Source organism: Crocodylus porosus, unplaced genomic scaffold (assembly GCF_001723895.1).
Source record: "Crocodylus porosus isolate Cpor-Errol unplaced genomic scaffold, CroPor_comp1, whole genome shotgun sequence".
NCBI lineage: Eukaryota > Metazoa > Chordata > Crocodylia > Crocodylidae > Crocodylus > Crocodylus porosus.
In genome coordinates this window covers 29,824,139-29,841,522 of record NW_017728931.1, presented here as the reverse complement: position 1 = coordinate 29,841,522, position 17,384 = coordinate 29,824,139, and the positions used below count along the sequence as shown (strand labels likewise).

The 17,384-nt window shown below is 43.9% G+C and overlaps 1 protein-coding gene across 1 annotated transcript in view; it reads left to right on the top strand.

The window, feature by feature from the left end:
- The window catches only part of PIK3C2G (phosphatidylinositol-4-phosphate 3-kinase catalytic subunit type 2 gamma), a 340,743-nt gene that overhangs the window by 127,181 nt on the left and 196,178 nt on the right, over positions 1-17,384 (top strand). Inside the window, exon 17 of the mRNA XM_019543878.1 lies at positions 16,305-16,398. Within this exon, the coding sequence (XP_019399423.1) occupies positions 16,305-16,398 (94 nt within the window). The remainder of the gene's footprint in view (positions 1-16,304; positions 16,399-17,384) is intronic.

Below are 17,384 nucleotides of genomic sequence, written 5' to 3'. Positions count from 1 at the left end.
TGTCCCCCACCGCCCCTAGTACTTACCAGCTCGGAGTCAGCTGCAGCTCCCTGCTGCAGCCACCAGGGACTGTCTGAATCATCAAAGGTCTCCAAATCTTTGCCAAAGATTCAGGGAGCTTTGAATCAATTTGGACCTTTAAATTGGTCCCTCAAAAAGCTACCCATTTTTCACTACATACATACAGCATAATTCCAGCATAGTGAAGTGTCACAACTAGGAAGCCCTTATGTTGTGTTTAAATTAAAAAAAAGGCATTCAAAGTACATCAGTCCTGGTTCTGCAGCTCAATCTAAGCTTCATGAAAGTAGTACAAGAGAACATTGGTCAGCAGCTGTTAGGGTCAAGTGATAAATTAGAAAAAATGACAAAAATTAAAATATAATTTTCCAGAAAATATAAAATATATTCTGATTTGGATTCTCAGCTGCACAAAGGATAAATCTCCTTTGTATCCCCTGTGTAGTGAAGAGGACCAGGATTTCAGGCACATGGGAATAAGAATGATTTTTTTTTAGTCTGCTTGCACAAGATATAGTCTGTATAGAGGAACAGTCAACAAAATGTTTCTTTTCTAGCACCAAATCTGAACCATTTAGCTAAGCACTTTCAATTCCTTTATGCCTCAGTGAGGATGTCTGCAACTGGAACAGAGCATTCCCTTTCTAATCCTGAGAGTCATCCAACATCCAAGTTCTGAAATGCAGGGAGTATAGATTTGATTGAAGCACTTTTCCTCCATCCTGATTCAGAAGGGCCAAAACTCCAGACAGAGTTTCCTAGTCCTTCACTGCCATAAGCATAGTTATAGTTGCTGACCTAATATCACAGGATGTAGTTGATGAGCAGGCACCTGATTAAATTTAACTTTCAAGTTAAGTGTGTACGTAAATGCTTTGTGGAATCTACATCAGCACCAGCTAATATCAAATTTAACTTTATTATTGCACAGGTGAGCAGGAAAAGTGATGAGGAATGGGGAGTCTTGGCTCCATACACCGACTTTCTGCCTGGAGAGGCTAGGGATGTTGTTACAGAGTTACATTTAAACCATCATAAAGGCACTAAAAAGGAGAGCATTCACCAGTTAAAGGGTGTTAATCCAAGACAAGTACTCTCTAAATGTTTTAAAGTAACATCACTGAAGGCACAGTTTTTGTTCAACCATTTTGCCCAGCTTGTTTCAGGGTATTATTAGAATGCTCCAAAGTATTAAAACACTCTACTTTCATTCCTACAGCATCCCAGGATTCACCATTTTCAACTTTCAACCATCCTGAACTCTACTGATCAGGGTGTGGTACTGGCCACAAGCCAACACTCTCTTCCATCCTGACCATTACGAGCACCCAGATTCAGTTCTCAGTTTGCTGCTTACTCTGACCACCTACCTGTAGCTCACCTCATGTTGCTCTATCATCTCTATGCAGATAGCAACAGCAATCAGTCCAACTACCCACTACCTCCTTAGTACTGTATCTCAACTCTGCCCTGGTGTCATATGCAGTGAGCCCACTGGGTCTCAGCTCTGTCCTGGTGTGGCATGCAATGAGTCTGCTGGGTCTCAGTTCTGCCCTGATGTGAGTACTAACCCAGCTGCACCATTCCAATCCCAATTCAATGAAACACATGCAATATTTTGGTCCTTTATATATTTTTACATTCTATACTTTTTTTTCTTCTTTTTCTTTACTTCTCTTTACTGTCTCTCCCCTCCCGCCTCCCCCCAGTTCATTTCAAACAGTGTTGTTGGGTTTTTTTAGAGACTTTTCTCCTCCCAAGCCCCATGCTGGTTTCTCTGCCTCTGAGCTACATGCCACCTGTTCTGTATCCCAGAGTCCAAACAATAGGCTTAGTGTTGTTCAGCTTAGTGGACCAGCCACAACTTAAGATGAAACACCATCTCTGACTGTCGCAAACCTGCACAGCCAGTGCCGACATGTAGGGGGTGCATGTGCATCCCTTGAGAGTGCTGGTGCACCCCATCACAGCCAGCGTTCCCTGCTTAGGCAGCAACCAGGGGCAGCAGGCCGGAGTACTGCTGGCCCCCTTGAGAGTGCCAGCCAAGGAGTGGGGGCATCAGGAGAAGTGCCATTGGCACTTCCAGGTGCATCCCTGGCACTTCTGGGCAGCGTTCCCTCTTAGAGCCAGCTTAGAAGGAACACTGCTTCCGGGTCAGTGCACGTGATCAGACACGGAGGGAGCTCCCCCGGTCGCTGACTGGATGCTAGGGAAGAAATGCCTCCCCCAACTCGAAAGGTACCAGTTGCCCATGTGCACAGCTCTTCTGTGCCACAAGAGGGTTGGTGAGAAGGGGCAGAACTAAGAGCTAGGGGTCAGAACCATTCCCACCAGAGCATGCACTGCAGCTCCAGAGTGCCTCCTACTAGCACCACGGGGCCTATTCCTTTTTTTCTCTGGATCTGGCCCCTCCCCCACACTACCCCTGCCCAGGCTGCTGGGCGGTCAGACACCACCTGGAACTCAGGCAGTGCCTGCCCAGCAATGGTGCAAGGGGGCTAGTTTTGAGGGAAAAAAAGAATTGGGCCCCAAGGACCCAGATGCATACTCCAACAGGACTGGGTGTTTGGAGCATGGCAGAGTTCAGCAGCTGCAGTTGCAGCAGCCCAAATTTGGTTCCCACTGACCACATGCTCTGCTGGGCTGTACAGGGTCTGGCCACTGGTAGCGCACACCTGGCTCACCTGGAAATGTCCATGGTTGGCAGGTGCCTGGGGCCCCTGAACCCTGATAGCATCCAGGCAGCTCTGGGCATGGAGCAAAGGGCTCAGCTTTGCTGTCCAGGCTGGGGCTGCACAGAACAGGCAGGGAGGTTGTGCCACTGTCAGCCATCTCCCAAACCCAGTGGGAGAAGAAACTCCTGTCCCCCCTAACCCCAGCAGACATGTTCCCTAATCTCTGGGCCCAAGCAGAGCAAGCAAGCTCCAGGCTTCAGCACTGGTTCTGCCTGGTGGGAGCAGGCAGGGCACAGGGACAGCACTTTACCCCCACCAGGCTTAGAAGGTAGCTTTGAGTGGCACAGCCTCCCCACTGGCTCTGTGCAGCCCCAGCCTGGACAGGCAGTGCCGAGCCCTGCACCCATGGCCAGAGCCACCTGACTGCTATGGGGGATTCAGAGGCATCAGGAGCTTTACAACCACAGTTGCTGCTGGGCAAGCCTGGTGGAGGGAACCGGCAGCTTGACCCTGCACAACCTGGCAGAGCATAGGGTCAGCAGGAACCAGCCTTGGGCTACCACACTGCAGCCAGCCACTGAGTTCCAGTCTGCTCCAGCTGCCTGCCCTTGCTTGGACATGTGTCTGAGTTCTAGGGGCTCAGGTATGAGGTGGGGGGCACACTGCAGCAGAGCGTGAAGCTGGGCATACATTCCGTTGTGGGTCAACAGGAAGAGTGAGCACCAGCCTTATGCCCCACAAAGACATCACAGCCCAAGTCCAGCCTTAGCATTCAGAGCAGTAATCCAGTCCAGGAGGCACCACAGCCTCCAAGTGCTCCAGGACTGCAGACCTGGCTCTGTCCAGTGAGAGCAGTAGGGTAGAGGCACCATGCCTGGCCCTACTGTGCCCCAGTGTCCCCACTCACCCTAACTTAGGAGAGGCCATTAAATCCTGGGATGCTGGAGGACTTCAGCTTGGGCAGAATAGCTGTGGACAGTGGCCACTTCTTAATAGAATAGGAGAAAAATTAGGCATACTAAAGATAATCCTGTCCTGAAGTGGCATAACTTTAAAATTAATAACAAGTGCTTTAAACCACTTACAGGTGCTATTGGGCAGCCAGCCTAGGGGTAAGACAGGCATAGGTACTTATTTGGGCCCACAGGCTACAACAGGGAGTTTTGTTGAGCTGTTGCAGGTCAGGTCAGCACCCCCCTCCTCCCCTTTCCCCATGCACTAAAACTCCCTGTGTAGAATGGGGCAAAGCAGGGAACAGATTGCAGCTCTGGCCCTGCGCTGTCACTGCCCCATGATCCTAGACTCAGCCCTGGATCCTGCTCCCTGCCCACCCATGACCCCATCCCATCGGCCTGGCTGCTTGCCCTGCCTGCACAGCTCCTGGCTGGTGTCCATGGAGATCCCATGATCATGGGGCAGTGGCAGTGCAGGGCCATGGCAAAACTACAATCCACATACCTACCCCCAGAACCAAGGCTCTGCCCCAGTCCTGGCCACATGCTGTCACCACCCTGTGATCCGGGGTCTCCATGGACACCAGCCAGGAACTGCGTGGGCAGGGTACATGGCTGGGCAGACAGGGAGCTGCATCCATGACTGGGGCCGGGATCTTGGCGTGGTGACAAAGGGTGGCCAGGACCCAGGACAGAGCCACAATCTGCTCCCTGCAGACCCCTGCCTGCAGAATCTGAGTATATACAGCTCTGCCCTAGGCTTTAGCCACACACTGTCACCATCCCAAAGTCCCAGGGTCTCCCCAGCCTTGCCCACCCATCTCGCTCTTGAACACCCCTCCCCTCCAGGCCATGGCCCCATTCCAGCTGCCCAGCCGAGTGCCCTTCCCACACGTGTCTCATCCCTGGTGGTGGGTGCAGGGCAGATGGGCAGGTCTGGATGAGGATTCCTCGGGCAGCAGGGCCACGTTCGGCAGCTGTAGCAGCCGGAAGGAGCTGCCACTGCTGGGGCACTGCCATGCTGCCCCAGCCCTGCTGTGCACTCATGGGTGACAGGACCTGCTACATACACCAAAGCCTGGGCTGCCCCCCATGCCTAGGCTGGGCAGAACCAAGGGACCTGCTGTGGGCTGGGCAAAATCCATCTGCAGGTGGATCCAGCCTTCAAGCCAAATGTTGCTCACCTCTAGGTTAAGGGCTCTATGTAACAAGGTCCTCACAGTGGTGCAGGTCTGAAATGGCTTAAAGCCTTAACCTGTGACTGCTCTGAAAACCTAATAACTTTATTATGGCATAACATTCCACAGAATTAACATGTTCTAAACATAACTTGTAACAGTACCCTAAGTCAGCACTAGTTCTAAAACAAATCCAGCAAATAAAAATAAATTGTTACCTCCAAGGAATAAGCAGGAAGCAGGAGTATAAGTCGATAGGTTTAACAGTCTTCTCTGCTATCTGCTCACAATATCATTCTTAAATTCCTGATTGAAACCCAATTGCTTATCACATTTCTAAGTATCATGCTTCTATGTTTAGGACTTACTAAAGTGTGTTAAGGCTTGTGAAAGTCACTTTCAACACAATAATATTAATGTGGTGACTTTAGAACAAATCCTGACATACTATAACAGTGTTGATTGATTTCAGTGGAGTTGCTTCAGAATGCCACCAGTGTAACTGAGAGTAGAGTTTTGACTGTCCCCTCCAAATTCACTTTGGAATGCATAAAGGAAAATATATGAGAATGATGTAGTTAGAAAGCATCTTGTCTATTGAATTTGTTATATCAAACTACAACCTATAAGAGCAAATATATGAGTAGAGCAAACATGTGCCATGTAATGCTTCTAAGAGATCAGCAGTTTACATATCATTTGGGATTTAGATTTACAGAATATTAACTATAAAGTTATGAATCTGCTATGCCACAATGTTGTATTTGAAGTTTAGTGACCAAATTAACTACATGGGAATTCAAAGAAATAGCTGGAACTCTACCATAAGCAACAGATCATCATTAATAGCTTCAGCAGTCTTTTCAAATACCTCTAATCTTGATTAACACACTCTTGGTGGCAAACAGATAGTTAGAATGGGCATGAGTTTAGTTATTTGTGCTGCTGCTTGTGGATAGACGTGCAAGGTAAGCAGAATATAAAACAACCGTGAACTAAAAGTGGAGGCATCATGAACAACAAAATTTCTCTTTGGGGAAGATATAAGATCACAGACCATAGAAGCTTCAAATGGAAAATCTTCTTCATCCCAAGCCCTTCATCTCTCTCAGTGCAGGGTATGGGCCAGAGTAGTAGCTATATGCCATGTTAAACGCATTTATATTTGATCTTAGTCAAATCGTTGGTAAAAAGAAATGAGTAAAAATCAAAGTATAAATACTTTTAGTAAATTTGTCAGCCCTAGTAATAACCTGGACATGAATTTTGCACTGCTGGCTTAACTTGCAAATGCTGGATCACACACAGTGGTTCATCTGTGTCAAACTGGCTATGTAAAAAGCATTTGACACATTTGATGATTATCTTGCTGATCTCTGCCAAGTGTGGAAATGTCCAGTACATACTATAGCATCATGTTGACATCTCATGTTCTCCAGCATATTAGCTTTTAGTTTAATTCTTTTAAAGTCACTCATTTTTATAATTGTGAAGAAAACCTCAGAAAAATTGAACCAAATGTAATTGATATATGAGTTTGCAGACAGCCTGAAACACTAGCTGTAAGAGATGCAAACTACTACCCCATTCATTACTTTTTTGATACTTCTGTTTCATATAAAGGAATCCATGAGGTATTCCACAGTATAATCTCCTACACATCTTGAGCTGGATCTGGACATGCAGGCACTTGCCATTTGTGGTGCCACATACCTCTTTGAGGTGCCACAAATCACATGCATTGCACATCAAACCATGCACAGCACTGCTAATTTGCATTGCCAGGGCAAAATTTGCTACTGGGATTTCCTGGTAGCAACGCCCCCCCCCCCCAAAAAAAAAAACAAGAGCAGCTCAAAATATGCCAGAGTGCCATGTGCCAGGACAAAACACTGAAATGGGGGAGCAAGTAACCCAGGGCTGCCTGCTTTGCCGTCTCTGTGCTCTACAGACCTCGCTGAGGCACCTGCGCCCCAGGCAGCCGCTCCCCTGGTGGCTGGGGCACAGTATGCCTCGAAGCAGGGGTTCCACAGTGGAGCCCCTGCACTGAGATGCATAGGAACAGGGGAGCAGCCAGATTAGGGCTGCCTGCTCCCCCATCTCAAGGCACACTGCTCCCCAGACAGCCAGGGAGCAACTGACTGGGGCTCAGGGTGCCTCAGCACAGGGACTCTGCAGCCTGCTGAGATGGGGGAAAGCAAGTAGCTCTGGGCTGCCTGCTCCCTCATCTCCACATGCCACTACTTAGCTGGCTGGGGCATAGGGTGCCTCAGCATGGGGGCTGCCTGCTGGCTAGCCCTGCACTGGGGCACCCTGTACCCCAGGCAGCACCACTGCAAAGCTGATGAGCAGGGGTGTGCATTGCAGCACAATGTAGCAGCACAGATTTGGGCCACTACTATTTGTGCTGCTGCAAATGCACATGCCTGCTCATGTGGACTCAGCCTCGGAGTCCTTCAGGTGCAGGATTAAAAACTATGATTACACTGATCTGGAAGCATAGCGTTCTTTATTTCTAACATTATATCCTTTTTTCTATGGGATTGATTCCCAGCACTTTATGGAAGATAATAGCAGAAAGTAATCTGTTTACATAAAATAAAGGTGAGGGATTTCAGAACTGTGCATCATACTGTTACTGTCTCAATAAGTGATGTTCCTTATCCAAACAGCTTGGATATGGAATGTAGCGAAATGTTCTCTCCACTTACAGAACATAATAGTTCTGTTCCATTGATCTGACAAAGAGGTGAGTTATTTAATGCAGGGTTGCCTGAGACCGTTCAGTGTATTAAGACTATTAGACTAGTTAAAAATGAAAAGTACATTTATGCCTCATTCGTTATCAAGTTAACTATTTATGGCTGCAAAGATCTCTAGGAAATGTTAAAAATCCACATGAAGTTTCACCAGTTTTCTACTTTGAACTGATTTAACTATAACAGTGTCCTGCCAGCTACACATTTGAAGGCGATCAAGACCAGAAGTTGTTCTCACTTTCCAAGTTAAATTTAAATTTATGGTTTCTTCAGATGCCAGCATAAGTCTGAGGGGAGATATAATAATCTACAACTATGCTTAGAGATGATTTTAGAAGATGTGTAGTCAGTCATTATTAGCCAATCAAGAAAGCATAAAGCAGCAACAGAAGCATTTGTGTGGCTATTTAGGTTAAATATCAAGCAAAATTTACAATGTTACTTAAAATATAACAGAATAAGCTACAGAAGGAAGATTTTGGGGGTTCCCCCTACTATGAAATGTCATCATTATTGAATTGACTTGACCACCATTGTTTGGTTTCAGTAACACGTGTGGTGTATATGCCCAAAACACATATATGGAAAACCACAGTTCTTGCCCTGAAGAACTCACAATGTAAACAGATGACAAACAAAACAACTAAAGAAGACAGAGGTTCAAATGCCTTTACTGCAGGAGAAAGAGCTTCAATTTGGTTCTCCCTCAGACATTGTCGTCCATTTTGCTATGGGTGAATAGTGCCTATCTCCCCTGTTATTTTAGCCACTCATTTCCAAATGTCCTTTGCTGTTATTAAAAATATGCTAAAATGAAGTAGAACTCTTTGAGCACAAAGGAGGTTTTGTGTTAATTTGTGTAAAAAAAAATAAAGAACACAATTCTTTTGGGGTCCAATCAAAGTGATTTCTCCCACTTGGTCTTGAACACTAGCCCCAAAAGTTAATGTTTTGCCCAGTCTAACTTTGCAGGTTAGTTTAAACTGCAGAGATTAAACTGAAACAGAAGTGACAGATATTTACATACCTGTGTTTCAGGAAATGTAGCCACATACCTGCAGTGGCTCAGGCCAGAAGTCAGGGGGCACTACAGCATGGCTCTCTGGCACATAGCCAGTATGGGTTGTGTTTGCTTCCTCTCCTGCTGCCCCAAAGTCTCTGGGATTTGCAGTCCAGAATTACAGCAGCAGGATTCTTCTGGGTTTCTCATAACTTCCTTTTCCTGCCTCCAGGTGCCTCTGGAATTTGTAGTCCACAGGAGCAGGCAACATTATGTTTGAGCAGGGAAAGGGGTGTTTAACCTCCCTCCTTGGCCCTAGACCCCAGCCAGGGTTTGCAGCCCCATGCCCGCCCCCACCCCTAGATTGGTCTGCATCCCCAGCTGGGTTTGCCCTGCCCCCTTGTCAGCCAGCCCATCTAGGGAGTAGAGGGGCAGAGCCAGCTCTGCTCTCTGAAGCAGACAGCACAGCACAGCCCAGGACTGTACAACATGCTGGGTTGCTGTGGGGCTATGATCTAACTTGAACCAGGAAGGGGTCTGAGATGGAAATTTCATAAACTAGTTTGGCCCAAATCAGTTAAATCTGATACCACATTCAACCAGGTTTATCTTAAATCAGTTTCAGCCATTTTGAAACTGGTTTAGGTGACTGAACTTCTATTCTGTTATAGGTTTAAACCAGTTTCTGATCACTTAAACTGGTTTATGTGTAGCTTCTGTCCCTAGCCTTTGTGGCAGCTCCAAAATCAAAAGCATCTAAGCCTTATTAACTAAATAATAGCAGAGTTAATTAGCTTGGGCCCTGCACTAACAAGGCTATGGTGGTTCCAGTTCTGGACCTAATACGCAGCTTAAATATCTCTACCTGGTCCTGCCTTACACTGTATAAACATAACTGAAGCACCCCTAGAGTTTCATAGTTATATGAATCAGGGAATTTCCTATTGTCAAAGGAGTAGTTTGGGTTTTTTTATTCCAATTAGTTTTAAAATCATAAATTTGTTTAAATAAAACTCTAAGAATGTATTATAAGCTCTATGTAATCCTAGTTGACTGTTTAAATAATTCTTTCAATTCTAAAATGTTTAAGGATGCTGGACATAAATCCTAGTGAAAGTAATCTTAAAATGCAAATATATAAGAAAAAAGAAAAAAAACTAATAAAAATTCAAAGCAGTGACAAGCTCTGCATTTAGGTTTAACAAGTTGTCAATTGGTTAACAAGATTTGTCTATTGCTCATTCCTTCAGAAAGGTCCATCTTGACTTCAAGATGACCTTGATATTTACAAGCCGAAGAAGCAGTATTGTAACCAAGAGCAATAAATTAAACAGAATCTCATCCAAAAGCAGAGCAGCAAGAGCCATGTTTTCTGGAAGAATTTGACCTCTTTGGACTTTTCAGTGTGCTTTTCATATGCATTTCAATGCACTTTTAACTGAAAATGTCACCCAAAATATGCTGAAAACCTGAGTATATTTCACATTATGATTATTGGAAAATTAGTTTAGAGCATTGGTTCTCAACTTATTTGCCATAATGGGCCACCCTTGCAGGTTTCCTGTGGGCTGCAAGGTGAGAACCAGTGGTTTAGAGGAATCAAGTGTTACTAGTTGAATTTTCTGGAAATATTGGGATTAAAAAGCTTTGTCATCCTTTGGCTGGGAAAACACAGAATTTTGTTTCGTCATAACATTTCACTTCTTCAAACGTTGGCTGCTACCAAGGACAAGCAGTAACTCAGTAATAACATTTTCTGCTTGACTTGGTGCCTGTCTAGAACATATTTCACTCTCCAGTAACCTGTTGAACTAGGAGAGAAGGGAAAGGAGGTGCTAATTTACTTATTATCTGTACATATTGGCATGCAAGTCTTTGGGGCACTTGCTTAATCAGATGACAGGATTATATGGGTATTGTGTGTGTGTATGTGTCTGAATTTGAAATCTTCATGAAAATACATTTTGTTCTCCATAGCCATGGACAAATTTAAAAGCTTCTCATTTCTAATGGCTTATCTGGAAGTAAAATAATAATAATAATAAACTCTTGCAAAATAGGCTAATTGGGTACTAAAACGATAATTTATATTTGAAGCATCCCCTCATTCCCCATCAAGGAGCCTGAAGCACTATACAAGCAATTATAAACAATATTAAAATATCATCAACTATGCACTATACAGACAAACAGACTATTAAAAAACTGAGTACAGAAGACCCATTAAAAGAACATTTGGAAGAAGTATGACAGATGACCCATGTTTGCAATGCAGAAGCCAGGACTTTGTAACAGGTCCAAAATACTGTCAATCCATTATCAAAATTAAAACACTTTTATTTAAATTAGAAATAGCTGATTTGATTATCAGGCCCATTCCCTGCCATTGCAGTGGCAGGGGATTGGCATGCCTTTGTTTCCCCTGTTCTTATCTGTAGTACATTTTTTTCTTTTAGGATGGCTTGTGGACAGGGTGTGGGTAAACAGTCAGAGGGGCTCTCGTGGGCCCTTGGAAGATATGGTTCCATGAGAATGCAAGCCACTGGACTCTGGCTCTTCCAAAGCTGTGTTCCTATGTGCTGTGTGTGGAGAACTCTTTGAATTATGCTTAAAAGAACCTATCTAGAACTTCTGGACACAAGTACCTACACTAGCTCTTTAGCTTCTCTTGATAGTACAAGTGATTTTTTCTGCGGTTATTTCTTCCATTTCTGTTCTTTTTCATATTTTAGTTTTAATTTATCATATTTACTCAAATATAAGACAAGGTTTTATTCCCCAGTCTGCATGGGGGGAGGAAACTCCTTGTCTTACATTTGTATACAAGGAAACCTCATTAAATACCTAAATATCTATTGTTAAACTGCTGCCAAAAGCAGTATGTGCTCAGTAATTGAAACCAACTATGAAGTTAATTTAAATGCAACCAACACTGCACATGACTGTAAAATAAATGGCCCATATGGGGCAAATGGACTGATGAAAACCTTTTCTTTTTGTGTACATGGCCCTTAAAAAATGGTCAGTTGTTCCCACAGGAGGTAACAAGCGCTGGGCCTAAATGTACTGCAATGTAGGCCAGCACTTGGAGAGGCTGGAGCAAGCTCCAGCATGCTCCCTCAGTGCCAAAAATGTTAATGGGAACCTGTGTGTGTGTCCCTTAAAAACAGGCAGCTGTTCCAGGAGGGAACTGGCACTAGGCCTGGAGGTTCTGCAATACCAGGCAAGTATTAGGAGGGCCAGAGCTAGCCCTGACACCCTTCCCTTGGTGCCAAAAAGGCCAAGATGCTGATGGGACTGTACCACAAGAATAGAATAAGGTGCTTGGTAGTGTCCATTGCACTCAATTCCCTCATCACTGATTCTTTTACAAGTCATGGTGAGCCATGAAATTGAATACATTTCAACTTTCTCTTCACTCCCACAGCTGAGCTATGCCTTTCTTTCCCATTGCCACTGATTCCTGTTTCTTCACCAGCCTTAACTGTCTGGCAGAAGTCAACAAACAGGGCCCCAAACTGTTCACTGAGAAGCCCTCTGTTTCCCCCTCTTTCAGCCTGTCACATAAGATTAGGGACCTACTTAAATCATGCCAAAAGTGTGCTGCACAACAGCTCCTTTAATCTTGCTCTTTTTGCCTCATCTGCTGATTGGCCAAGGGACCCCAGCAGCCCCAACACTCATTGCATGCTTCTGGTGAGTCAGGAGGCAAAAACTGTGGTTTTAAATATGCTGTGGTTTTTGCCTCCCAGCCAATCAGTGGCAAGTGGTGGTGCTTCCTGGGCCCTTCAGGCATTCAGCAGCAGGAGGAAAACACAGCATATTTAAATCCACAGTGTTTGCCTCCTGGCAGATCAGGAACAAGCAGAAGGGCTGCTGGGGCCCCTCCTCCAATCAATGGCTGGGGAGACATGTGGCAAAAAGAGCAAGATTAAAGAAGTCACTGCGCAGTGCATTTCTGGTGCAATTTAGGTACATCTATGCAGTTTAGGTACACTGCATATGATTAGTGTGACCCTACCCTCCATGGGGTGGACCCAGACCAGGTTGCCCTGCATCTCATCTGCATATAAATTTTTGGAGGATCCTAGGACTCATGACAAGAATACCTGGTTCCAGTCACAAGTGTGGAGGGAGGGAGTCTAAATAGCACATGGATCCTTCGTGGGCAGTATATGGAGTACACACACATACTGAGCAGTGCTGAGTTGTGGGATCACCATGGCTTGAAATACTACTGACTGCTGGGTCCCACCTCAGTGAATTTATATGGTAAATCAGGAGCATTTGTATTAGCACCATGCATGTTCTGTACTACATATAAGGAGCATTTGTATATAAGTAGGTACAGAAGTACTGCATTGTTCATGGATAATCTGTACTAAAACACACAGCAGTTTCAAAAAAGGTTAAATGCATCAATTCTGGATGATGGGTACCCATAGTAATTTGCCTATATGTAAATTTCCTATATAGGTATGTTTATTTCAAAGCTAATAGGCATTATCTACACAAGATGTTTACTGTACAGTAGAATTGTAGAAATTAAGGGCTTGAAGGGACTTCAAAAGATCAAGTCCAGCCCCCCTGCTCTGGGCAGGAATACTGCTGAGATCAAATGGTCCCAGCAAGGTATCTGTCCAGTCTCCTCTTGAAGACTTCCAAGGTTGGAGACTGCATCACTGAGCCTATTCCAGATTCTGGTGACCCTTGCCACAAAGAAGTTGTTCCTTGCATCCAACCTGAAACCATCTTCCAGCTGGGGTCTCATTAGCACTGAGTAGAGAGGAAGCATCACTTCCTTAACCCGGCTCATGATGCATCAGCTAATGCTTCCCAGTATGCTATTCATTCTGTTGACTACAGAAGCACACTGGCAGCTTGTGTTCATCCTGTGATCAGTCATAACCCCAAGGTCCCTTTCAGCCATCGTACTGGCCAGGACATTTCCTCCTAACCTATATTAACATTGCTGGCTACTTCTCCCCAGACAAAGTACTCTGCATTTATCCCTATTGAACTACATTCAGTTCTTCTCTGCCCACCTTTCCAGCTTGCCAATGTCCACTTGGTCCCTAATCTTATGTGACAGGCTGAGAGACAGGGAAACAGAGGGCTTCTCAGTGAACAGTTTGGGGCCCTGTTTGTTGACTTCTGCCAGACAGTTAAGGCTGGTGAAGAAACAGGAATCAGTGGCAATGGGAAAGAAAGGCATAGCTCAGCTGTGGGAGTGAAGAGAAAGTTGAAATGTATTCAATTTCATGGCTCACCATGACTTGTAAAAGAATCAGTGCTGAGGGAACTGAGTGCAATGGACACTACGAAGCATCTTATTCTATTCTTGTGGTACAGTCCCATCAGTATCTTGTCCTTCTAGGGCTGCTCCACCCTAGCTCAACATGCTGCAGTCCTGGGCATATGTGAAGCTTAGGGAGCAATAAACTCTAGAGAGATAAGCCCTGGAGTTTATTCACATGCATTAATATGCATGTATAGATGCATCCAGTGTTTTCAAATGTGCTTCTCTTCCATGTACTCAGGGAAAGCAGGGTCTGAAAGTAAGTGGGGGTGGGGAATGGGCTGTTGGAGAAAGGTGTTGGGGAAGCAGAGGACAACAGGGCTACCTAATAGCCTCAGATTTATTTTCCCTGCTGTAGCAGTGGGAGGGGGACAAAGTCAAGGCAAACCTCCATATGAAAATTTTATAAATTTGGTATAATTTTCCAGGTATAGAATCTAATTACTGGGGCTCATCTTATATTCAGGGTCATTTTATATTCCAGTAAATGTGGTTCTTTCATATAAAATTTTATGTTGGCAAGAAGTGATTGATAAGTTGAAGGCTACTTGCTGATGTGCAAAAAAGATGTAGCATGGACGTCAGCAAAACCATCTTCTTTATGCTGCCTTCTGACATCTATTCTGATCCAAAAGAACCTCCCATAGGGTAAGCAGACACTGAAATCTCCAGGCCCCACCTTATCTCTTGGTATTTATGTGCAAACTACCAAATTAGTGATACTTAAGCTAAGATTTTCAAAGTCTACGGGAGTTTGGCCTAAAACAGCACTGGAATTCAATGAAAGTTATCAACCAAGTTCTCTTAGACCCCTCTGATAATCCTAAGTAAAACATCAATTTGGAAGTAGTACACTGTTGTTGTTTTCTGTATAGGGTGTGTACAACATTCAGAATGGTTTCAATATGGCTTAAAACAGAAATGGACAGGCATACCCGCCTGGTAAACTAGTTTCAATACACCTGGAACAGTTAAAAAATATACTTGAAAAATAAAGTACTGTTTTGAACATTTCACCATGAACTGGTTCAGTGTTCTGTGTGGACACTAAGTGTTTCATGACACACGTCTGGTCAGTCTTCCAGGCATTCCAAACTGCATTGTTCCTCACACTCCACACACACTGCTGCACCTGGCTGCCCTGGTGCAAAGCCAGAACGCTGCTACTACCTTTTTCCCTCTTTTGTTTGGCCCTTTTTTATCAATGATTTCCCTTGCACTGCTCATTCAATAAAAGCTATCTTTCTAAGAACCAGCTGTGTCCTCACTCTACCTTGACCACAGCCTTTCATCATGTCCTTCCCCGCCAGCTCCCCTCCTCAGCCCCCTGGGAATGAAAAAGCACAGGTCCAAGCATTTCCCTTACCTGCAAGTCAAGCAAGCACATTGCAGACTTTGGCCATTTACATTCTATTAAAAATTATTGAACACATGATTAGGAGAGAAGGGAAAGCAGAGAAGTGAAAAAGCCCCCAGCCACAGGTCGCCCACTCCCTGGAACCTCCAAATCATGGGTGCAAGAACTGCCTCCTCCTTCCTACACTTGCCCACTGAAAGGTATGGTAGGCTGGGTGTTCACTTCCATCCACAAATCAGAGCCACAACACTTCACACAATTGTCAATCAGTTCCCAAACAGTGACATTTTGAAATGGTCCAACTGTTATCAGGGTCTGCACCCAAATAACTCATTTCTATTTATCCCCTAATCATGTTTTGTAACATTTCTGCTTTCTTGGTAAAACGTTGAATGCTTCTGAATGCAAAATACTGCATAGATCATTATCAATGTCTTCAGTTGACATTGTCAAAAATGGAAATTATTTTTTTTCAAGATATTTCAAAAGTGGAGTTTTGCTGCTGCTGGTGGTTTGGGTACGAGGAGTGGTTTGTTATGTCTGGGGGTTTTATGCCCTGTAGAGACTTCAATTTTCAAAAATGAAAAACAAATTTATAAATTAAAGTCAAAATAAGACTGAAACGATCCTAAAAGAAATGTTTTGACTGTCCTAATACTGAACAAAAACAAATTTTGAAGTGTTGAAATTTTCCACGGAGTTAATATTCTGCATTTTAAGAAGTTTTGTCCTAAATAACTGCAGATGAATGCATTTAATTTGCTTTATATTATGATATATATATAACTAAAGGCAATAAATGACTCCTGAGAGCGCAACTTACAAAGAAGCCTCTGAGAATCATAATGTTTGTTCATTGTAAGGAACAATCATTCTAGTTAAGTTATCTCCTACATGTTCTTTGATTCCTATTACCGTAAAGCAGATGGATTTGATTTTCCTGTCCCATTTTGAGTACAAACCTGTTTTTTTAGCATATTGTTTAGTTAAAAAGTCTTGAGAATTGCAGTGCACCACTAGTAGCTTAGTAGTGCCTAATGATCTCTGTTTGTTTTGCACTAGTTTTCCAGATCAAGACATTCGCAGAACTGCAGTCCAACAAATAGAAAATATGTCAAATGATGAATTGCTAGAATACCTCCCACAGCTGGTTCAGGTAAGGAAACAATTGATAGCCAAGAAAGTCCTGTAGTCAGATCAATAACTTCATTAAATACTTTTGATCCTTCCAGTTTGATTGATACATTATTGGAAGAATAAGCAAAGAAGACAGCTTAGCTGATGTGATGATTGAGTTAACTACAGGGGTGAATTATAGATTGTGTTCCACTTAAAAGAATGTAGTTCATCACCTTTTCTGGCATTGCTGAATGGATACTCTAGAAAAAAAATAATCGGAAAAAGGAAATGCAGCTGTGACCAATATCAGGCAGCATCAAATCTATGGCTGACAGAGCCAGGTTTCAGAGTTTCTTGCATTCAGATATCAGTGTTAAATACCGTAATGTATTTAGAGCCAGGGTGTTGAAAAGGCATCACCAGTGCAGCCTATGCCAAGCAGTCTCTCTGGAGAATAATCTCATTCATTATGTACTTTGTCTTTCACTACAAATAGTCTCTGACTATTGGTCCAAACTTGATTTTCCAAGAGATGGCAATTGTATGCTTGAAAGTATTCCGTCTTCAGGTCAAGGAAGAGATGGCTGGCTGCAAAACTTTTATCCTCCTTCTCTGGAATACTTTGAACAGACTCTCCCCCACAGATCTAGGTTGTTTGATTTCTCACGTTCCAGTGAGGTGGATGCTTTCTTATGATGGGGGTGGGGAAGGGAGACCAATGAAGTAGACATTTCCAGTAGCCAGCAGTGATTCAATAACTAAATGTCTGGATGATAGATTGTGTAGCTGTGTATATCAACCATAGTAGCCTGTGTGCTATAAATCCAGACTGGCTTAAAATTATTCTTAGCACACTGGTGAAGGGCAGAAGGATCATTTTAAAGCAAGTATTAGTCCAAAATTAGCCTACTTCATAACTGAAACAAAATGGCCTTGTGGATACAGTGCTGAATATATGTGAAAGATCTGGGTTCTAGTTTCAGCTATATCCCTCAACTGCCGTAGAGCCTTGGACTAGTCTCT